Source organism: Drosophila ananassae, chromosome 3R (assembly GCF_017639315.1).
Source record: "Drosophila ananassae strain 14024-0371.13 chromosome 3R, ASM1763931v2, whole genome shotgun sequence".
NCBI classification, from domain to species: Eukaryota; Metazoa; Arthropoda; class Insecta; order Diptera; family Drosophilidae; genus Drosophila; species Drosophila ananassae.
Genome location: NC_057930.1, coordinates 24,190,233 through 24,214,623, shown reverse-complemented (window position 1 = coordinate 24,214,623; position 24,391 = coordinate 24,190,233). Strand labels below are relative to the sequence as shown.

The 24,391-nt window shown below is 44.2% G+C and overlaps 2 protein-coding genes across 3 annotated transcripts; one reads left to right on the top strand and one right to left on the bottom strand.

Moving 5' to 3' along the window:
* Window positions 1-15,082: 15,082 nt before the first annotated feature.
* LOC6497557 (DNA-directed RNA polymerase, mitochondrial) lies at window positions 15,083-20,020 on the bottom strand. Its single transcript, XM_001961787.4, has 8 exons — window positions 19,623-20,020; window positions 19,415-19,552; window positions 18,969-19,353; window positions 18,753-18,911; window positions 17,966-18,698; window positions 16,764-17,903; window positions 15,484-16,706; window positions 15,083-15,424 (listed from the first exon to the last, which is right to left on the bottom strand). Exons 1-8 carry the CDS (start codon window positions 19,801-19,803, stop codon window positions 15,295-15,297), a joined length of 4,089 nt encoding a protein of 1,362 aa, XP_001961823.1. The 5' UTR covers window positions 19,804-20,020; the 3' UTR covers window positions 15,083-15,294.
* Window positions 20,021-20,108: 88 nt separating this feature from the next.
* Window positions 20,109-24,088, top strand: LOC6497973. 2 transcript variants are annotated; one of them, XM_001961788.4, is made up of 8 exons: window positions 20,111-20,599; window positions 20,651-21,431; window positions 21,489-21,964; window positions 22,015-22,209; window positions 22,615-22,748; window positions 22,827-23,337; window positions 23,397-23,813; window positions 23,870-24,088. In XM_001961788.4, exons 1-8 carry the CDS (start codon window positions 20,168-20,170, stop codon window positions 24,005-24,007), a joined length of 3,084 nt encoding a protein of 1,027 aa, XP_001961824.1. In that variant the 5' UTR covers window positions 20,111-20,167; the 3' UTR covers window positions 24,008-24,088. The 2 variants fall into 2 exon arrangements, with proteins under 2 accessions (XP_014761912.1, XP_001961824.1); XM_014906426.3 differs by lacking the exons at window positions 23,397-23,813; window positions 23,870-24,088 and having other exon boundaries at window positions 20,109-20,599; window positions 22,799-22,983.
* The last annotated feature ends 303 nt before the right edge of the window (window positions 24,089-24,391 follow it).

Below are 24,391 nucleotides of genomic sequence, written 5' to 3'. Positions count from 1 at the left end.
AGATGTAATATCAAAATTACTTGCATGTTTTTAATGAAAAATAAATATTTGGAAAGTCGGTCTTATTATTTTTGCCATGGCTGTGTGGGTAGCACAATTAAATTCACATTTACATTCGCACACAGTACGTATGACGTATACGTAATATTTCGTGCCAGCTGTCACAGCTGCCGCAGGAGCCGCAATTTCATTTCGACGCTCGCAAGTATGCAACGAAATTTTTACACTCTCCCACTTATCAAACCGAAACAGACTCTGGTGGTGGGTGGGTGTGTGGTTGGGCCTGGAGTTGGGGCTACCTTGGCCTCCCCCCTTCACGCATACATATGCATGCTAATGACAACCCTAACCCCATTCCCCATCACCCACTCCCTGTATCTCTCTGTGTGTGGCATTACAGTTTTAATTACAAAACTAAACATGAATGCATTTGATATCAAACGAAAGCAGAAGCGACTCAGTTCTGGTAACTTTGTTGCCATTTGAGTGATGGCAGTAAGATAGAGATGGCAAAAAATAAAGAGCCCAGACACGGCCCAGAGAGTGTTGCGTTTCAAGCTTCTGTTCGGCTGGAAAACTGAAAGGAATCACATAACTGGGTCACAACTCGGTGGCAGAAAACAGTCTATTTCACACAAAATCCATCAACTTGTATATGCATAAGCTATAGGAACTATTCAGAAATCTGAAACATACAACCGAGTATTGGCAATTTAATTTTCAAGGAAATCGATTCTTGGGAAATTCCAATTACGAGATGTGTACTTCCATAAAATCAACAAGGCTCTCCTACATGCCAATTTCAATCACACGATATGTTCATATTTAAACATTCCATTATGCCCATTATGGACTCTAATTTGAATAAACATGCCAGCACATTGATTTCCATTAAGCCATCACAGCAATTACCATTATCTGCTTACACACTTGCGTTAATTAAATGGACAAATATTTGCATTAATATATTCAATTGAGACGCACTTACAAGCCCCACTACATCTTTTGAGGGGATCTATTTAAATTTAATAACAAATAGCCAGTATTATTTATCACTTCGAGTAGAGGCCATAAATTTATGTAATATTTTCAAGAGATTCCAATTGACCCATTTGGGCCCTGCTTCTCATCCCATAAATCAGGCAGACAAACGGTTTAGAGTTTCACAATTTAAGGCATGGCTAGTCCTTGGAAACGATGCCTCCCCCACATTCTTAAAGGATAAGAGGATTGCCTCCTCTGGCATCTTCTCTGGCATCAGCCTCTGAATATTATTCTCTTTCTATTTTTGGGGTCAAGCTCAACTGCAGGCATTAATTATAAGGACTTGGCACTTGTTTGGCTTCTCAAGTTCAAATGCCATGGGATGAGATGAGATCTTAAAAGCCCCTTTGGATGAAAATATCTCTCAGACTGTTGCTTGAATGCAATTCAAAATTAGACATCGCACATCGTGCGTGGATGTTGTGATTAAAAATAACAAAACAGCGCATAATGCAATTTGCTTATAAAGTGGGGGAGTGGCTAAAAAAAAAAAAGAGCGGAGGCTGTTGGCCAGCTGTGACCGACCGCCCAGAGGCCAATGAATATAAATAGAAAGTGCTCCAAAATGAGACGGAAAACTAGTGCAAGGACACTTGTTGTGGTCTGGTCACCAGTGCAACATCATCATCATAAACACCCGCCACCCTCACCCACCAAGAAATCGATGAAAATCTGCATGGGTAAAATAGCTTCTACATTGTAAGAGTCCCCATAAGTAAATGGAATTATGGAAAACCCAATTGAAATAAAAAGGAATAATTAGAGAGAAAGGAGTGCTGGCAAAAGGGGGAATTTATGGCAATTTCCACGTGTAATTAATTAGTTTCTACGTAAAACATAAAGTCGGGGAGTCATTACGGATTCCTTTGCTGTTTTTTCTCCTCAGTTCTCATTTCTCAGTTCTCCATTCGCATTTACAATTTGAAATTCATAAAGAACTTTCATAGAGTACTCCAGCTACAACAACCAAAATTCAGTTATGTCCTTCAACTTGAACGATGTCGTTACAGAACCCCCCTTCCATTTCCTCTATTTGAGCCACTTACAAGACCAACAACAAATAACAAGGACAATGAGAACAAGAGTCCTGCACTGCAACGAGAAAATAGTGACTGCGAGTTACCCAGTTGGGTAACTAAAGTTCTTATTTAATGAAAATTAAATTGCAAAATGGAAGACTAATTAAATTAATTTAAGAGTCATTTGTTAGGGAGAATTCTATGAACTTTAAAAGCCTTCTTTCATAAGAATTCTTTCATAAGACTTGAGTGGAAAAAGTTTTCAAAGTTGCCTAAGAAGCCAGAGAGACAGCAATGTTTATTCATTTTAATGATTTCTTCGGAATCACAGGCTCCTGGGCATTAAATGAGGCATTCAGTTTGATGTTTCTTACATTTCGGGAAATGTCAAATTTAATTTTGCAATTTAAGGCGAAGTTTGCTGCCTAATGATCGTGAAATTCTCACTCGCAGGAAGTCATCCATCAGTCGGAGACCAAAGTGACCGTCATTATAGGTAATTCCCCGATGCCAGAGTCAGAGCCATAGCGAGAGCCAGGGTATAGGAATAATGCAAATACTTGGACCTCGGTAGAATGGCTGGGCCGGTCTGGGCCTGGGTCCGGGTAATGGGAATGGAATGCGGGGGTGAAATGGCCAGAACATACCTCTTGGCCACTTTTATACAAACATTTCGATAAGGCAGGAAAATTTCTGCTTCAACCTCTATTGTTTTGTTTAGTTCTTCGTTCTCCGCCTGTGTTTTTTTTATGTTTTTCTTTCCACGGACAGCTGTAAGCCAAGCCCAAGTCAAGTCAACTCAACTCAAGTCAAGAATAAACGTCGACAACAGCGCAAAATTTCCCAGCACAAAAACAAAGAGCCAAGAAACGGAAATTTGCATACAAAAACCCAAAAAAGTCGCGCGGAAGTTGTACGCGAAATTTCGCATGGGCGCACTTGGACGCAGGGGGCGTGGCCCACCGCAACACCATTTCCATTCCCCCGGAATGGCCAAAACCGAAAAAATATATACCAATATAGCATAGGTATGAGAACAAAAAAAAAACAAAACCCTTAAGGTGTAATGAGTGTGGAATGTCGTAAATTTTAAATTGCTTTTATTTTCGCTTTTTTTTTTTGAGTTTTTTTGGTTGCTGTCTTCTTTGCTGCCTCGTGTGTGCAATTTGTGCCCAGGTTGTTTCACCTGAGTTCCACTTCTGTCCAGGTGGGGAAGGTGGGGAGGAGCCAGAGAACACCTTGTGGGAATTTCCGCTGAAAAGTTAAATTATGAGCCACGCACCGCTAAGCGCCATCAAGTGCCGTCCATTCCAGTGTCTATTTTATTTAATCCCCCAGACGAAAAGCGAAATACTCTGAATTTTATTGTTGTTTTGGGTCGTGGCGACGCTTCTGTTAACTGAATGTCAAATCTATTGAGGCGATTAAAAGGCGCACACCCGTCTACCCATAGAGCCATCGTAGAGTACACCCCCATACCCATGTACACCCTCATAAAAATAATATAATCATTGCCGGGGGAGCGCCAGCTTGAGCTCTATTCTCTACAAGTCTGCTTTAGTTTAACATTTTTGTTTAGAAATATTATAAAAAGATATTGAATGTTTAAGGTTTTTTGCTAAAAGAATAGAGAAGAATTATGAGAAGAATTAATAGTGAGCTCCCTAAAAGAAAGAGTAGTTTAAAGACCTTCGTTCTAACCAAATACAAAGTAGCATTTCCTCGCTTCGCTGACGTGTCAGAGCTTTTGATTGGGTCCATTGATCACTTTGTTGCCCCAACTGGCAACCTTCGGCAATGGATTCAGTGGACCAACAGAATCACATACACATGTGAGTTCCAGTGTCGTCACAGTCACAGTCAGAGTCAGAGTCACAGTCAGTGTCAGAGTCATGGTATGCAAATTAATATTAATTAAACGCGCTCGTGGCTCTTACAATCATTTCAGCAATTCGCAAAGTTTTCGCTTGGAGCTTTAAGACTGCAGGGAAAAGGGGTAAGGAGTAGCAGAAATTCGCACACGCCTGGATTACGGATGTGATGTGGGTTTTGGGTGGGTTCTGGTATCAGCAGTCCGGGTATCTGGGTGCAAATGCGTGAAAATTCTGTTAAAATGCTGAAGATTAATGACCGGTCATGAACGTGAAGGCGACTAACCTTTTTCCCAGTATCCCTGCGTCAGGATTCATTGTAATCCTAATAAAACTGGATTTATGCTTCGCTGTTTAATCAAACGTTTCAAATTGCTTGCTGGTTTACACAATATTAATCATCTGGGAGGATAAATTCATCTCTCCACTTCCCTTTAATAACATAACAAATTTATGTTTATCTTTGCCGTTTTAATAATATTAAAATTCTATTTAGCTTCCTCGGAAATTTAGTCATTTTGTCTGTCATGAGACTTCGATCTAATGCAAATAAACTCGATATCCGATTGTGGTTTTTATTGGCCATATTCAGGGTAATGAATGGCTATCATTGATGGAGTAAGTGCTCCCATGTTTATTATTTTCGTTTTTGCGAAAAAGTTCATTCACAAATCGCGCTTCCATATAATTTATTATGTTTAGATAAGCGGCTTGTAAACGTGGCTTATCAGATATGCGTCGGCGGATTGGGTATATGGTTGCCAAAAAAATGCCAAATTAAGAATTCAGGCTATATCTGGGCTGAGTGATTAGGATGTGGGCATGATAACTTGGGTCATATTTATCTTTAATTAAATTTTCTCTCATTAGAATACTTTGTTTACGTATTTCAATATTATTTACATTGAGTTTTCATTATTTTAATGCCATTATTTGTAATATATTTCCTGCTTTTGACAGGATAAATATTGTTATGTTTGTTTGAATATTTTTTCACACCTATTTTTATACACTTTCCAAGAGTTATTGAACTTCTCTATAAAAAAATAGCCATAACTAACTGGGTGAGTATATGTGCAGATGGATGGTTATATTTATTCAGAAAATGTTTACATTAAAAATGGCCATAACCATCAACACAACCACTGAGATTTATATTTAAAATTTTTGTGAAAACCACAGAATATACATATTTCACCCTTTAGGTGAAATAGGGAGGGACATTGAAAGGCAAATAATTGCGTTTGGCTTGACATGGAGGGTTGCATGCGAAAAATTTAATTCAATTTACACTTAATTTATTTAAACCTTATTGAAAATTATTTATTTAAATGACAGCGGCAGTGCCTGCGACTAGGGGGAGCCCATGAAATATTTATAGAGCGTTTACAGTGTGCGAGGAAAGCGTCGGCCGTGCTTTATTTATTTATAACGTTTAAGTACTACAATGAGCAGACGCACGCACTGGCAATGAATGCTTATGTAGGCCTCCGGTCGGGCCTCTCCCGGGGGGAGTATGTAAATATATTATTATAATACGTACTTAACAAGAAGTGCGACAGGCTGGTGGGGAGCAGGAGAGATCGCCTATTTGCACAACAATAAAGTCAATTTAGACGTTACGGGTATGGGGTACAGGGAAGACTTCATTAAGTGCAGTCTCCCTACCTCGCTAGACTCACTCCCCTGGTAATCTTTCGCACTACATGTGTACTACAAATATTTGCTATAGCTACTGTACTTTACTCTATCGGGGGGTATAAGTTCAATAAGCCTGAAGAATAAATGTTTGCCAATGCTTTTAGCACCAGCTTATCTGTATCGTTTTCGCACACATTTGTCAGACTACCTTTTGTTTCAACCAAAAAAAAAAAGCGTATCAATCTCGTCGGGCCGTGTTTTCGTTTCTATTTTTGGGATGCGGGCATCTGTCAATTGGTATTCTTGTTATTCCAGGTGTCTGGACCGAACACTAAGCTGTTACAGTTCAAGTGACAGACTTCAAAGTGTCCAGACCTTCAATATTTAATGGGAAAATAGTCTATTGTTGTTCTATTATTATTTAGAGTGTACTTTCCCCTTCGGATTTGTTTGTGTTTTTCCTTGGAATTCATTTTCTGCGTGCGAATGAGAGCTCAATTCGGTTGATAAGAAGCTTCGAGGAGCGACAAGGGGTCTGACGTCGAGGTAACGGATGAGACTGACTGGGACTGGGACTGGGACTGGGGCTGGGGCTGGGGCTGGGGCTGGGGCTGGGGACTGGCCTTGGAGGCATCTCCTAGAGGCTTAGTGTCGTACCCTTAACCCTTGTCAGCTGCTGTGAAAAACTCGATGCACCGAAAACTTTACGTATAATGTTTGTTTAATGGCACCTGCCACCGGCAATGGAAGCTGTGAGTATATAACACATACGCAAGAGATATGGGATGAAGGAGATCCTTAAGCGAACAGCCTTTTATTTCGTGTAATTTTCCTGTGCCGTAACGTGCTCCATTTCTTGTTGCCCGAAAGCGAGGAAGTAAGCCAGAATTGTCAACTCATTTCGCCTTGAAGCTGATTATTACAGTTTCGACACATTCCACCGACTTGTTGTCTGTTCGCGTGGCGCACACCCTGACATATCCAGGCGCACACAGCACACAGGGCGTATACGTCTCACTCAACTAGAACATCAAGTATACGCCCCGTCGACGCCCTCATGGGCTGACTTATTGAGCAAACACTGGTCGCTGGCATATGTATTCGGTTCTGTGGGTGTCACTGCCTCGGTTACTGCTTCTGTTCGGACAGACAAGCAAATAGAAAAGTGAAAAACGTGAAAAGTGAAAACAAATAAACAAGCCCACGACCGAGAAGGAGATCAAGTCAAAGACTTGTGCTGTCTGCCACACGACTGGTCAATGCCTCATGAGTCCGGCTTACTCAATTTGCAACACTTGCGGGTTGCAGGGCCAAGACGTTCTTACTATGGCATTACTCTGTCCACTAGTCAGTGGATAGTTTGGTTCGCCAGTAACCCTTTGCTTTATTGATCTGTTTAATTGGATTAATGAGTTGCCCATTTCCTCAAGGAGAATCCAAGAAACTTGGCATTCGGAAGCAAACTTTCTCAGTTTGGACAAGTGATGCGATAATTACATCATTTGGTTAAGTGGGCTCAGCCTTAAATTGTTTGCCAACTAGTGTGATTATGATGTAATGGCTAATCTCGATGCGGCTTAGGGAATAGAGAGTCCTAAACCCATGATAAGAATCTAATGAAACATGCCTCTATATTCTAACCTTTCTAACATCTTCTGGGAATTCAGGTCTTTATTAAAAGTGTCGTCTCTTTATCAATAGCTCTCAATATTCATGGATCCCTTTTATCGAAATGAACTATGAATTCCCAGAATCCCCGTGCAATATCGATAAGACACTCGTGTTTATATTATTCTCGAAACATCTTCATTTTTTTCTCGCCACTTGAGTTTCGTAATCATTTTCTCATCTTTCACTTGCCATTTGCTATGTCCCCTCTGCCATCTGCCCCCTGCCATTTGCTACGTTCCGGGGCAAGCTGTTGCATGGCCCGTGGTTATAGATTGCCTCACAGCACATTACCCGACATTTGATTATGAGACTGTGTGCGCGTGTCGGCAACTACGCCTCACAAAATGCCACTAGCCTATAAACATGGCTCCGCTCGATCCCTCCTCAGGTCCAACCCTCTCCGGAATCAGTCACAGGAAGGAAGCTTCAAGACGCGATTAAATCAGCAAATAAAATAGCAAGCGAACGGTGGAAAAAAGTAAACGCTTGTGGGAGATAGAGCCGGCCAGATAGAGTGATTTGGGGGAAGAGCAACAAGAAAATTCCATGGAAAACCCATGGAAATGAAAAGCAGAGAAACTACGAGTAGCAATGCAAATAGCCACAAGTCCAAAATTTAAAAAGACTGCAGGCTACTCCCCCCCAAAAGTGCCAGAGTACCAGCGGCAGTACCAGGCAGTTGGGCAAATAGAAAAATGCTGAGAAAAATGAATTTTTGAAAAAAACGCTCGTATGCTTCGGGGGGCTAGGAACGGGTAAACAAGTTGAAGGAGTCACCGTAAGCTTAAAATGTTCAATTCGGGGCATAGGAAAAAAAAATAGAAAATTGAAAACGGGATGGGTTGAGGTTGAGGTTGAGGGACTTGTGACTGAGGTCGACTTTCTGATTGAATAGATAAGTGAAGGACGAGAAAGCACACAAAATTGATTGCTCGCCGAAGGAATGTTAATGGATTCTCAATGGAACTTCCAACAATACTTCCATCCAACTTGTGTACAAAAAACATCTCGTCAATATACCAATACATGGCAGTATCTGATGAACAAATGAATAGACTTCAATGGAAATACACAAACGTCCCAAGAAATAGAAAAATGTAAAGTAAACTGATAACAAATTTGTTTACCCTTCAGAGTTCAAGGCTGACAGCGAAGCTCGAGGGACATGTAACAGGTAGAGCCAAGGACCCAAGGATATATCAAGTACACACCGGAAATTAAATTAATATTCACAAAAAAAATAGAAAAATGTAATTTATTCCGACGCATATTAATCACAATTAATGGAACTCTTTTGAAAAAGTGTTTGTGGCTCTTGTTTGTGGTTTGGTTCAATTAAAATCAATTAATTGATTCACACTTCAATTAAACTATTTTTTGCGAACTACAACTTCTGATTGACTTTTAATTTTTTCATAAATATTCAATTCCCATTAAAAGCTTGAGCGGATGGAAAACAAAAGAGTTCGTTTAGTGAGTTTCACCTTTTTCGTAACTTCCCCAAAGCTCCCACCAAATATTGTCTCCAAAAATGTTTGAAAAACGATGTGAACAAACCTAATTGCGTCAAGTCTCATTTTATTTTATATTTTTTATTTTCGGGTAGATGAAATCCCATGATAATTATTAAGTGGCATGGCAACGTCCGCTCTCGGTGCAGGAGAATCGCATTAATTTCCCAACCAACCCATCGCCGGCCAATTACGGGCCAAATGCTATTAGCCACAGACCCGCAACAGGCCAATTACAAGAGCAACTTCAATGGGCCCTCAATGGGCCGGCAATGGCCCGGCTAGGCGATGGTGCTGGCGAACCTAATCAAGGCCCAAGACCTGCCAAAAAATGTTCAACTTGAACTGAATCGAGTTACGTGAACATCTACGTCTGTGTTTGTATTTCTGCTTCTATCATTTTGTTTTTTTTTTTGGCCAAATCATTTTTTAAAGGCCAACGAGCAATTTAAGCTCTATGTAGTCTGGAGCGGATTTTCTTGGCTATCATGCCCCAGAAAATAGAATAGACAACTCTGTTGTGGCTCTGGGTAAGGGGATGTGTGTGTCGTTTTTATGGCAAGTCAAAAACCTATTAATGCCCAGCTCAGCAGCACGTTCAACTTGTTACAATTTTTATTTTCCTCCTCCGTTGTTTTTTTTTCATATGTCAGTCAGTCATACCCTAAAAAAAGTTGCTTGACTTGCCGATTGAAGATTAAAGATTGAAGACTTGAGATATGTTCGCAGATTACTATCGGAGCAGTATCGCTATATCTGCATATTCATAAGCTCCAACCTCTGGCCGACCTTGGCTAAGGTGGGAGATGGGAGCCAGTGACCATGTTAACATGGCTGTAAGAGCTTGTTCCATTGGCCGTGAAAGAAAGTTGCAAAGTGTCAACATGCAGATGGTACTGGGCGGGAAAATAAAACATAAAATGCAAATATTCCGCCAAGCCATAATAGCTTGTATGAGTTTTTAGGAAAGTTTCTACGATTACTAACTTGGAAAATTCTTTTAAAACTTAAAGAAATATAGAAAAGGTACATGAGCTATGATGGAAGAGTTCTAAAAACTCAAATATACCTTTAAAAACAAAAATTTATGAAAAGGTTTTTAATTTATTTGTTTTTAATTTAATTTATTATAATATAATGGAATTTACTATCTAGAATCAGTAACCTTTCTGGCTTAGAAAATCTTTTCGTGCAGAAAAATCGGAGGATAAAAAATACTTATTATTAGCATGATATGTAAGAGAAATTCCCCTTAAAAACTCTACAAAGTAAGTATTACTTTCTGATCTGCCAAGTGTATTAGCCATTCGCATTGTCACAATTTAATTTGTCTTCTTTCCTGTTCTGGTTTCTGCTTTTATTTGTTTTCTACTAGTATTTCCGCCAGTTGGCTTCTCTGCGGCTTTGCATTAGTAGCTTCTGCCTCCGAGTACGGAGGTATCTCATTCCTGTGCTCTGTCATATGTTCGTGCGGGTCGTGGCTATCCCACCTTCCACTCTGCCCTCTGAAACTCGCCCTGCCCTGTCGTATCGTATCATTTATTGAGCCGCCTTTGGCGCATTGTTTTGACATGCCTTTAATATTTCAGAAAACGATAAAAACAGACTGCCTTCTCTTCTGGCCCCGGAGGGCAGGGAATATAAATTTTTGGCACTGTGTTACTTCCAATCGATTGGAAACATCAGCGGCAATAACAAGTGCATTCCGGGGCCATTGATTGTTTGGCTGTCATGTTGAATTTTGAGTCTCCGAATCGGTATGAATGTGGAGGAACTACAGACCCAGAGCGAGAACCTTCAGAGCCTGGTATTCCATCGCAATCAATTTCAATTAGGGTAAGTGGGGCAGGTGTTTTGGGCCACAAGCTGTGCGGAGCATAATTAGGCTGCGTGTCATTATGAATTGCTGGCCGGGATCGCTTCGTGCTTAATTCAATCAAGCCACCACCCTCCGGAATGGGTGGCCCTCTCCGGAATCCTAGCCATCCTAGCGCTCCTAGGAGCTCCTTTCACTTTCCCATTCACTTTCACTTGCCGTGGCAGCCAGCATGGAAATAATCACCGGAAATCTCCAAACGGAAACGGTCGTAATAATGGCACCCAAAATGGACGACAACGCCGCATTTAGCCAAACAAAGTGAGGCGGTTGGTAGTGGAATTGTGGCATTGGCATTGGCCAAGTCCCTGTCCCCAGTTCCTGGCTGAAAGTGTTGTTGTGCATGCTAACGGTACATTAATTCGAATTCATAAATAACAGTAACGAAAAAGAAATAGAGCCAGCCACCTGGCAAAGTGGAAATCAATGCAGTCGAAATGGAGTGCAGGAATAGGGCCAAAAAACTAAGACCAGGGGGGGAGCAATATAGGCTTTCTTGATTCAGATTGTCTGATTTGTGTTTTTTTGTTGTTGTTTGTATTGTTACTAATTACTCACGTTGGGCGACCGAATGATAAATGGGGAAATTACTGAGTGGTGATTACAGAGAAAGAAATATCATTCTATAAATGTAAAGTATTCCAAAAATACTTTTATGAATAAATACAAGGGCTTCAACTGATACTGAGTCATTAAGGAAGCTATATTTAAATTTTGCAGATAAGTTTTTTTTATTAAAAATAATATTAATTCAATGAGAGTTCTGGGTATCCCTTTAATGGTGAGGAAATATTACCATTTGAGTGGAATATTTATACTGGAAGGACTATATAGTATACTTTTCCAGTGTCCTCAGTACATAGTTCTGACCAAAAGTGAGCTACCAAAACAGCATAATCTCTGGCTGCACTCGCACTTGACTTGCTTTCACATTCTGTGCCCGATAATGCCCCCGGCTCACGCAAGGCTGGTGGGTGGGTGGCGGCCCGGGTCGTTGGGCTGTAAACTGGAGGAGGGGGCAAGTGGTAGGTGGCTTTGACAGCTGGCGGGCTTGTAGTTGACTGACTTCTTATCTCCTGCCCCAGGGCTGTGTCAGCCAGCTCGGGAAAATCCTTTTTTGACAATGAATTGGAAAGTTATCGGGAATACAGAGCATTCCAACTAAATATGCAATAAATAATAATGTGTTCGCATAGCGAATTCAGAGCACTGCTGAGTCACGGCATCTTTTTCTGTTCCACTCGGGATCGGGATTATAAATGACTAGAGCTCGTAGTGGTTATGATAAATGGTGGTGATGGAGTGAAGAGCACTGGCATTGACAGCTCTGACATTGCCTAAATTATTGATCCATAACTTGTACATTTCTGTGCATTTTTCCAAAAACTATTCCAGGCCATAAAGGCCATAGTATTTGTAAATATTTTGTAGGAGATGGAGCTTCCGAGATGTTTACAAAAATGCTTCAAGATCAGAGACTGGAAAAATAAGAGCATCCAGACACTGGATTTATCTCAAACTTTATCTCTTTTTAAGGCTCTTAAGGCCCGTAAAGCTTTACAAATAAAATAAAACTATACACCTACAGTTAACACCCAATATATGGTCACATAACATTTTCGTATGCATCGCAATCATGATGACTTAACCACTCCATCCTTAGCCTTGCAACATCGTGCTGCACGCCACATGGCCGGCCGCACGGACTATAAATTTAAATGGCCATTTCCAGTGTGGCAAAATGGTTAATAACCCATCTGCGGCATGGACACACTTTTTCCATTAAACCCGAATACAATGCGCGATGCTCGCACACCGGAAAAATATGGGCCTAAATGGTTAAAGATGGTAGGCAGGGAAATCGGAAATGGGAAGTGCCCGGGTCGGAATTATATGAGCCGGGACTTGAACACTTTTACGGCCGTAACTTATGGCGCTACGCACACATACGCTCGGGTTACGCATACGCACGGTTGGCCCATAAAACACATTTCCCTATTTTGTGGCGATTGTTAACTGTTTTTAATTGAAATCGTGCTACTGGGTCTTTATCAAAAGTTATTACTTGCTGACAGGTATCATTTGTGTGTTGTGTGCCCTGCTCTGCTCTGGCAAATCTTAAATATTACGTATACGCACGGGGGTTCACGCTTTGTTCTTCTTGCTTGTTGGAGAAACAAATCACTTCAATCAATTACTTCCCCGATTGTTGAACGCTTTTAACTGGAATGGTGTTGGGGCTTTTATCAGGTTTTATCACAGACTATTTAGCAATTTTGTCACTGCCTGAACAAAACTCATTTGCAACTCAATTTGCCGATGTAAATTCAATCAAACCCGTCCACAGGCTGTCAATTATGGCATTATCACGAACAGAAAACTGAGTTCCAACTTTGTTGGACAACCCCCAGCACCCAGCACCCAGCCCCCTTTGCTGTGTTGCGAAACTTTGGCCCAATTACAAACTGTTTTTTATCTATATATATGTGTACACTGCCACTGCTCCTGATTCTGTTGATGCTCTTCTCTGGCCTGGTGTTGTTATTATGCCTTCTAATTTGCATGCCCAGGCACACACACACACATCACACACTCGCCCTGTAATTGAATTAGTTTTAATGCGATATTCTGTGGTGATAAGACCGACACCCAGATAGCTCCTTTATCCGTTTATGGAAGCTCGTTTATCAATTGCAACTCGGACAATTCACTTGCAATTACCCAAACAAGAGGCGACACACACGAACGTATCCCAAAGATACAATATCTCTTGAGGAACATCTGAGAAGGAGGAGGAAAATTTCCGAAAATGCCTGAGTAATACAAAAACATTGAAAAACAAAGAGCACGAATTGCGGAGCAAACAGAAAAGTATTTAGTGTGGGGGGCTGGTTAGTGTCTTGCTCGAATTTAATTTGCACTGCACTTTTGTGGTTGAAATAAAAAAACAAAATGCATCACACCCTTGGCAGCACTTCACTCCCTGCATCGCGGATCAGTTACCCATTATGCTGAAGAGGTGCGATAAAATGCTAATCGAGCCAGTGGCCTTTGTTGCTGCTGCTGGTGGTGCTGCAACCGCAGCCACTCTCGTTACCTGAGCGATCCACCTGTGCGACCTGGACACGGTGCAAGTGGTGCAGCTGATGCAGATGCCGATGTCGAATGCTGATACCGATGCAGATTCTAGTGGAATTCCCTCGGAGCACGCTTGATTTTCAGCTCGGAATTCGAAACACGGAATACGGAATACGATGCGTTCTCGACGCGCCACTTTTCAGACTGAGCGGCACATCGGAAGCGAATCGCCAGCCGAGCCACGAAATGAGAGCACAGCTGAGTGGCCAAAGAAAGCCGACGGATGACGACGACGACGTCGCCGGTCGCCGGTAGCAGAAGCCCCAGTAGCTGAGGCAGTAGCAGAGGCACCACAACCGAGCATGTAATGGGGGTGGAGGGATTCCCACCGTGTAGGTGTGCTGGCTCCTCTCAAAAAGCACTCAAAGGCAAGCCATTGAGTGAAAACGAAAGTGGCCGAAAGTGGACCAAACCGGGCCAATCCGGGAGTGGTGTTCTGATACCCTTACTGAGGGTCATATCTTTTTTCGGGAGTGAAGGAACTGAGACACCCTTTATCCAATATTTCAGCCGATTTTGATCCGATTTGGAAAGGGATTACCATTTATGAATCAGGGCTTCAATCCCCCTCGATCTGCATCAAAAAAAGAGAAATTTGGGAGGGAAAAACTTTTGATCGATTTTAGACCAAATTACCCCTTTGAAAAATTTCGAAAATCGGGTCAAATTTTTGATGGCCAGTTTTTGATAGGGAATGATAGTCCTCGATGATATAAGATCAGGAAGGTATAACATTTCAAGTTCTGACAAGTATAAGGAAAGTTATGCACTTTTTTCACTACGAAAAGCGACAAAATTGGAAAAGCGTTTTCAATATTCTTTTAACTTAAAAAATCTAAATTTTTGACTCCCTTTTTAGTGAATATTTTAACCATTTCGCTACCGATTAATAAACCGAATACCAATTATGAATCAGAACTTAAATCCCCATCGATCTACATCAAAATATGGAAAAATGGAAATAAAAAAAATTTGGTCCAATTTTTGGCCAAAATAATGATGTTACCCCTTTGAAAAATTGCAAAAAAAGGGTAAAATTTTAGTTGGACAGATTTTGATAGAGAATGATAGTACTCGATTATCTAAGATCGGAAAGGTATAACATATCAGATTCTGACAAATATTGGCAAAGTTATGAACTTTTTCCTCTAGAAAAAGTGAAAAAATGGAAACAGCTTTTACGATATTCTTTTAATTTTTTAAAAAAAGTTTTTCACTTCATTTTTATAATAATATAATATACCATTTATAAATTACGGACCAATCTCAATCTACATTAAGAAATAGAAGAATTTAAATGAATGCAAATTATATTTTTCGAAACATTTTAATAATCATTTTTATTACCAATTTTCTGCAGTAAATGGTTACAAAATCACAATTGGCATTTCGCCTTTTAAGCTTTTTCTCAAATCTTTTTGGTTTTAAAAGCAGCTCCGTTCAACAATTATAACAGCTATGATAAGTTACACTAATGACTAAGATTAAAAATAGGCACTGTTCTTGTTCTTTGAGGTGTCTTTTTAGCTGAAGAAGTACACAGAGTCGAGTACGTTGCGCAGGTCGAAGTCTCCCTTCTGGGGCATTTGTTTGAGGGTGCGGTTCAGCTGGCGCTTGGACAAGTCTTCCACGGAACCATCGTTTGTGAAGTCGCTATAAGATTAAAATAAATATTATTAAAAGTTAGTTAAGTTTACTTCGCTTTAACTCACTTTTCCTTAAAGCTGTAGGTGTGTCGCATGAACTCGGACAGCTGTTCCAGGATGGGCTGCGAGTGGAGGGCCACAAACTGCTCCCGGCACATCCGATTCAAATCCGGCACTGTGTTGGCATGCGTCCAGAAACAATCATGGACGGACACAAAGGTGATGCCATGCCGCTCACAATGGAGCGAGGTGAGCATCATGTGCGAGGAGTCCAGGGAGTGAATGAAATTTGGCGGAAAGGCGTTCTTCTGCTTAAGGATGTTGGGCCGCTCGTACATGTCCATCGACAAATTGGCAGTCACTTTCAGTCCGGTGCGAGCGGTGTGCTTTACATCCTGGCGATTGTACGGCTGAACTACCGGCAGACCCAGGGGGGTAACCCACTCCACGTTCTGGCTGCAAACGCCAGAAATCAGACGGGCGCACTCCGTAAACCAATCTTGGATTTCACGGGTCGAGGTGAACATTTCGCGCAGGCTCTCGAAGGTTTTGGTGGTCAAGTAGGTAGACGCTGGCCACACCCAGTCCTTGGGAAACTCGTCGATGTCTTTCAGCTGACGGGCTATCTGGAGACGAGCTCCGTAACGAGTAACGCCATACACAGTCGTCATCACTGTCTGCTTAATAACCTTACGCCGCACGAATCCCGCCAGAGCTTCTGCCACGTGCAGACCATTTTGAGCATCGGCTTTGCGACTCTTCTCCACCAGAGCGGCTACTGCGCTGTACACATCCTGCGGTATAGCCGATGGCGCCAGGTTAACACTGCAGGCACCCGCCTGATCCCTTCCCAGCGCCGCATAATGCTGGAGTCCATTACAGGAGCCATCCTGGTGAATCGGGAAGCGACTGAGATATGCAGCTGGATCCGGGGAGCGATGGACATTGGCGATTTCCATGCAGCAGGCTAGAGTTTGCCACGGCTCATCCGATTTGGCCCACCACATCCGACCGGTGAGGGGATTGTCGGCAGAGTCCAGAATATCTGGCATGATCTCCTCCGCGTAGAGCAGGCGCTCTCTGACCGAGTCTCGCTTCTTCAGGCCAGTCAGATTGATGCAGTGCAGCTTCAGCCAACTGAAACCATCCACACCCAAAGGCTGAGCCTGGTCGAAGATGAGCATGGAACGCGCCAGATCGGATCCAAGGTGGTTAAGGTGCGGTGGCACTGGATACACCCGCCCACGGAAGTCCATGTTGTGCGGCAGCCAGAAGACTTTATCACGGAACTAAAAATATTACGAAATAAATATTGTTTTCTTAAGTTAAAAAATAATATTACTTACATGCTGCGCCAAGGACAACCGATAGAGGGCATCGCACCACAAGCTGTACATCTCCGCCTGCCTTCTTCGGTGCACCAACTTGTCCCGGAACTGCTTCGCCCGATCTGCGTTGGAAACATTACTGCCCTCGGCATTCTTGGGCGGCAAACTGGACAGTGGAGGCAGGGAACTAGGCGGCTGGGGCACATCCAGCTTAGCATCGCCTCCATTCTGGAAGACCTTGATGATGACATCTAATAGCTGAGTGTTAACGCGCCATGGGACGCTGGCCAACTGGTTGAGGGAGTCCAGAGCGGGGTATAGCTGCTGGGGATTGGAGGCACGGATACGTTCCCACTGCTGGACCGCCTGGTGGGGCAGGCGAATCAGCTCTGATTTGTTGAGCAAGTAGCCACCGTTGTGCGGGGTACTCCACGGTTGCGGGGGACACAGCATAGGCACCAGATTCGAGTCAAAGGTCAGCGTCTGCTGTCGCGAGGCGCGCAGCAATCTGGCCAGGACCGGATGTGGCTTAACTTCCTCTTTGACAAGGCGTCCCTGATTCCGGAAGAGAGTGTAGAAGGCGGGCAGCAAGTTTTGAGGCTGTGACGCTGTCTTGGATTTACTCTTGGTGCGCATCAAGTGAGAATCAATCTTAATGTCGCGCATCAGGATGTTGTACAGGAACCGACCCACTCCGGTGAGGACATTCGATGGCCATGGTACCTCCGGCTGATCCATACTGGGGCCACTTGTCCGCTGTTCGTGCACCAAACGCTGCCATGCCTGCCGAGTGTTGTCCTGCGTCTTCCCGCTGTCCCATATATCGCAATAGGAACTGTAGATCTCGCCAATCTTTTCCAGCGTCCCATTCTGTTTCTTCTGTTCGATCTGATAGCGTTGCTGAACTTTCTGTCCCAGCTCCTTGTACAGCTGCCCCACCGTCGGACTGAATGTCTCCGAACCAGCAGCCAACTTGTACAGCTCCTTGATGAGAATATCCACGAAGTGCGAGGTGTCCATGGTCTTCAGGTAGGTGTAGTAGTTCATGTAGCCGTGTGGTTTGAAGCGAACCTGAACGCGAAGGGTATTGAGATCTCTGACAATGGCAGCGGATATTTGTTTGCGCCATGTCTGCTCCAGATCGTTGAGTTTCTCTCTCTGAAAGATATTTTAATTAGTTATTTTCAAGAAATAAATAAAAAGAAAATAGTAGCCCTTACGCATAGCTTGGCATTGGCAAACTCCTTCGATTTCTCAATTGATTTGATGGTGATGCAGCCGTCCAGCTCCACTTGGAGCTGATCTCGAGCAAGCTGCTCCAACTGTTCTTTGGTGTAACCGTACTTGGAGTTCATTATGGCGTAGTCCGGCTCCTTTTTCGAAGTTAGGTGCTCGTTGAGGTGGTTCAGTAGCTCGTTATCGTAACCCAGCTGCGGTGGCTCATAAACGGGTGTGAACTCGGGACGCAGTCGACGAATGGCATCCAGAGCTATATCCCGCTGATCGGCAACAAACTTGGAACGATCCATGATTTGGTTTAGGCTGATTCCTGCAGCCTCCGCTTGATTAATATAATCGGATATGTGCTGCAGGTTCTCCTCATCTGATTCAACCCGACCCAGGCACTCGAAAATGGCTGCATAGGTCTGCTCATTAAACGACAGGCCGTCTTCCTCAATTAGTCCAAAGAGCTCCTGGCATCGCTCAAAGTATCCCTTGCCCGCGTACCCGTGCAGCAGGATGTTGTAGAGATCGATGGTGATGAGGCCCTCTGAGAAATGGGGCAAGGAACTCTTTTTCACCCGCCCTCGGTACGCCATTATGGTGGACAGTGCCCGGCTTAACATATTCGCGGAAACGCAGACACTCAAGTAGGTGTTTAGGTTCATGTGTAGAGCTCGCTGCTTGGCCAGGCGCTCCTGCTCCTCGTTGACATGCACCTTGCTCTTGAAACTATAGGAAGGGGCAAGTTAGTATCGCTCTAATCCAATTTCAGTTATAACTTACCGCTTTTTAGACTTGGTAGTCACTGAAGTGGCGCTTGGCATAGCCACCGCCGTTACCGAAGAGGGTTTGCTTTTGTCCAGGGGATTAATGTAGGGTTCAATGGCCTCGAAAGGATCGTGCGGTTCTGTTTCCTCCGCCAAAGCTTTCGAATTTGTTAGCCTGAAACAGAAGTTAACCAATTAACAAAGAAATCTTTTACATTCGATTAGAACCCACCCAAAGTCCGCTTCCATTTGTTCATTTCCCATGCTCTCAATTATGTCGCGAAAGTTGTGGAAGCTCTTGAGGATATTTTGCACCTCATCCGGGTTGGCTATAACCCTCTTGGTGTACTTGTCCTTGCCAAAGAACAGCATAGGTCGGTCGTCATAAATGCCAGACTCCAGGAGAGATCCGTCCAGCGTGTCTATATCGATTTTCTGATACTCCACAGGTTGTCTTTGTGGCAGCTCCATGGCGGTCTTGGTCTTCTTATCCTTCCTGTCCTCCCGGGCACGTCTCTCCAGGATCTGCTGCTGGGTTTTCTGTATAAACTCGGCTAGCTTTTTAGACTTTAATCGTTTCACTCGCGACCGGCGTTCACTGATGGCCTGCTCGGTGACTGGAGAAGAAGTATAAGGACATTATTACACAAGTAAGAAGGACTCTGTAAAATCTCTTACCCTCCAGAAGCTCCACATATTTGGCATATCGTGGCTTGCGCATTCTCTTTTTTTTGGCCTGTTCCAGGGCATCTGTTTGGGTGGGTGTTGTTGTCTGTGGACGAACCGCTGTAGTGGTTGGGGGAGCAGCTGAAGTGACTGCAAATAGAAAGCACATGGCCGGTTAAGTAAATGTCTTGGACCACTCTTCCCTACTCCCGCAACTCACCGGCCGGCGTTTGGCGGTACAACATTTGATAATACTGCTGATAATTGACGAAATTCTGAGGCGCAAAACCGCCGCAGTCGCAGCACACCGCATTTTGCGTTGTTGTTGGATGGGCAGTGTGTGGCGCTCGGATGGCCCTGCGGACGGCGCCCGCTCGATTGGCGGTCAGCAAACGGTACATGTCAATGTTGTTGACTCGTATCCCTGCAAATCGCCTCGAGTTATCGAAGTATTCGGCAGTTTTCACACAGGAATCGCTTGCATAATACACAATACCCGACCCTGTCCAATTTGTTGTTTTGATTTCGCTTCACGTGTGAATGGTATGGAGCAGGGGGGATGTGGGGTCGTTGGTACACCCTAAAAGTATGGTAACACTGTAGTGCAAATCAGCTGTTTCATGGGGAAGCAGTGTAAAAACTGCTTGGTAGACCACATACGGTATTTTCAAACACTGTTTTCGACTTCGAATGTTCTCGTCGAAGAAACTGCTTGCTCCGACTTAACTGTTACAATTCAAATCGAAAAAAAACACATATGCCAAAATGCCGCCAAAAAAGGGCAAGAAGGGCAAGGAAGCAGAGCCCAAGAAAATAGGCCCCCAGCCGCCGAATGTATTCCTCTACATCCAACTGGCCGGTATCAGTCGCCTGCCGACGACGAGACACCCACTGGAGATCCACATCAGCCAGGGCGGCAGCCTGATAGTGAAATGCACAGAGCACTATAACACGGACGGCATTATCCCGCAATGGGAATTCGATACGAGACCCACCTTCACGCTAATCTTCCAGCAGGACAATGTGGACCGGATTAACCATGCCGCGGATAATCCACTGCTAGTCGAGCTCTTCATGCGGGTAACTCCATTTAGGTCGATTTTTGGTGTTGATGGTGCCTACGGGGAGGAGGAGGGTGAGGAGGAGGAAGATGGCGACAAAATAGGTATTAGTTCCAATTCAAGTACCCCAGTGGAGGTAAGTTGACTTCCACCATATTGCCGTTTTATTACCATTTGTCACCTCCAGGTAATCATCAAGAATATTGACCGGCATCACAACTCGGTTCCGGAACAGTTTACGTCCAGGGTGACGGTCAAGATGGTCCTGCTCTGCGTGGGCTACCTGGATGTGATCAAGCTTTTTGGCCACTCGCGCAGCATGGTCCGGGAGCAGCTCTACCTCTATCCGATGCCCGATGTGGAGGAGTCTCTGCGCAGCACTGTCCACACGGAATGGCACCTATACACCCTGCTGCCCATCGCCAAGCAACTGACCTTCACCAACATGTCCTTTGTGACGTTCGAGAGCATCTATAACCTGAGGGAGGAGTACATCCTGGACGCGTCCAGCATGCGGGTGGTGATTAGCTTCCGCTCCAGGATACCCGGCGATCGCAATGACATGAATGTCCCACTTTGTGACTTCGAATACTTGGAGCGGTTGTGCATCGCCCAGCAGCCGCTACATCATGTTTTCGAGTCCTTTCGTCGCGCCGTCCAGCCGTCGAACGTCACTGGTCTGAAGTCCACCATGGAGGTGGAGACGTACCGTCTGTTCGATGAACTTCTCTGCACCGATGGCATGACTGTGGATTTCTCGGACATTGACCAGGGTGGGGACGATGCCTTGGTGTGCAACTCCTTCCACCGCTTCATCCTCACCCAGAAAATGGCCGACATCCTGTCGTATGCCATCACCTGCCAGCAGTATGTCCTGGCCGTGGAGGTCTTCCAAACTATAGGCTACACCAAGCCCCAGAAGGTATTCCAGGGTATTTTGGATCCATCCATAATGGCCTATCCGGGAGGTAAGTGAATGACATTATAAGGAGTTTATCATGGAACTTTAAGTGTCCTTGAAACAGTGCAAAACATGAGATTCGCCGTCCAGCTGGACTATATGGGAAAGTTGAGGCCGCCACCGAAAAGGCAAGGAACGGTGAGCATCGCCAGCAGCCAGAGGACCGAAAACAATGTCAGCCGACCGCCGACATTCGCCATCATCAAGCTGTGTCTCCTGGCGCCCATTGGGGAGATCTACAAGGAGCTGCAGGTGTTCCGCGACAGCTTCATCCGGCAAAATCGTCTCCTGTTCTGCGATCATCCTTTAGTCCCGCAAGTCGGTATACCCCTGGAGGAGATCCAAGCGGATTCGTTTGCCCGCTTCGATAAGTTCATCCGGGACTGCATTATTTTCATCATTCAGAAGCGCGTCAATAAGATCGAGGATCGAAAACAGCACTTTTGTTGTGCTGTCCAGAACCTGGCCAATATCCTGATGAAAGTGATTGGCAGTGTCTACAACACCCGCACTCCCACCTCCACGAATGTCGACTTCTCGGTAAGATTGGCCGTTTTGTTCCACTTTTTAGCTTTTAATTCGCTTTTCAGAATCTCTGCGCCGTGGCCTACAACGATCTGGAGCCGCGGGTGCACGCACTGGTGGAGCAGGCGGAGAACGATGGCTTCGAGACGTTCGGAGGTGGTCGGGCGGAGCAGTCGGATCGTATCATGGACTACCTGAACACCATTAAGTTGCTCCGAGCAGTAGGCGATACTCGGACGGCGGCTCTTTTCCTCGACAAGGTCAGAAATCTAATCGCTGGCGAAGTGATTCATTGATAAAATTACTCAACTAGGAGTAATGGTTTGTTAGAAAGTTTACTCACATTCGAATATTTAAAGCTTTACCTTTTTTTTTTAAATATTTTAACAAAAAAAACAATGAATTACCGGAAGGAAGGGGTTTAATCAGAAACCCGGATAGTGATTCAGATGTCTTGCTAATTTGATTAGATTTTGAATGAAAAAATCAGTCGTCCCTTTCTCGGTAGCATTATTCATTATGACTGTTGGACCTAATCTCTCTAATTGATTAACTTTTCAATGAAGTATTACTCGTTTCGAACTGGAATGAAATTAATAATTAATCGAAAACAATGCGGAAAAGCGGAGATATCTCTTGGCTAATCAATTTTTATATTCCAACAGGCTAAAACCGAAAATCCGAGCGATGAACGCTTCAACTTCTATATGCTTATCTTGCACATGGAGTTCGGGAATTATGACTTGGCCAAGGAATACTACGGACAGAGTCACCTGGCCAACCATTACGAGTACTATACGTAAGCATTGGCCCATTCATATATCTAGTCGTCACTCCGTACCTAAATAGATACCATGTCAATGGACTGATATCACAGGAACTGGATTAAGTTGTATCTCAACTACTACGACTCACGTGCCAATCCGGAAACCGAAGCCGACTGCACGGAGTGTCTTTTGCGGAGCATTACGAGTTTTGCGGAGCGGAATCTCCGACAGCCGGATGCCTGGATCTTGCTCTACTGCTACTACAAGCTGTTTAGGTACGAGCCAGGATGTGCCTATGCCCGTTGGCGATTCGAGGACAATCAGGGACACAATCGACCCACTTCCCCAACGGCTCCGCACAGCCTGTGGGGCCTGTTCCTTGCCATCAACCCGAATATCCCCTCGAAACGGGGCCAACTCTTCTTCGAGGTCTTCAAGATGTTCGTTCGGTTGGGGCTGTACGAGTTTGCTCAGGTTGTGTTTGGAGCCATCGAGAATATCTGTGCCGAGTCCGACAGGTACATGGTCAAGACTCAGCTGGCCATTTTTCTCAACCAACTGGACTATGACTTTGAGCTGTCATCCTATGACTTTGGCGAGGGACTCGAGGCGGATAGGGCTGTTAGTTTCGTGATTAAATGGTTCTTTTTATTTTTTAACTAAAAATTTATATTTCTTAGGCCGCCATGAATGCCCAGGTCAATGGCAATGTGGAGTACTATCGTGGTAGAAAACAGGAGGCCGCCCTTTACTACCAGGTGTGCCTCACACTGCCGCCATTTGAGGAGAATGAGCGCGACCCCTTCGAGCTCGGCAAACTGCGGCTGGGATACATCTCCTACGAAATGGGTGACAACTACAAGTGCATCGAGGCTCTGAACAATCCCTTCTCGGGCAAAATGACCACCCTCGTGGCGGATTACCTGATGGGCAAGTCCTACTACAAAAGGGACCATCTGGAGGTGGCTCTGCATTGCTTTGCAAAGTGCACCACGGCGGAGACCCATGTGCCGAATGTCTGGGGGTTCCTAGCTTTACTTAACCTGAGAATGGGGCAGAACTACAAGGCCATAGAGTGCTGGAAGTATGCCAAGATAGTAGGTATCCATAAGATATTTAATTCCTATTTGGCTCATCTAATATTCTTTGAAAGGAACCGGATCGCAGCATTGATGATGAAATGATCTTTACGGAGTTGGATGCCATCAACGTGGACACCATCGATTTGTTTATTGACGTTCCCTGTCAGTCGGCGGAGGATTTTGTCGAGGAGGCGGGAAGCATCAATTGATTGTGTATATTTTTTTGTGTGTGTGTTTCTCGAGTGCGGTGATTGCGAACCAATAAAATCCAACATTCCGTGTGGCTTAAATGGGCGCTCTGCTCTTCTCATAATAGCTTCATCTGGGGCACCAAGGGTAAATGGCACGGGTGGGAGGAGGAGGTGGAATGGCGGTCACCCTTCTTGGCTCATTTGTTGCTGGTTAGCTGGCGTGACTTGTTGACACAAGGTAATGAGACAGGACAGCCGCAATTTGCTTACATAAGACGGAAACCACACACAAGTTGCACATGGCAGTTGCATGTCCTGCCTGGCGGCTTGCCTGCTTGCCTGCCTGCCCTTTTATGTAGCATACTTTCGAGGATGCCAGCGAGCTAAAAATGGCGCTGCAGT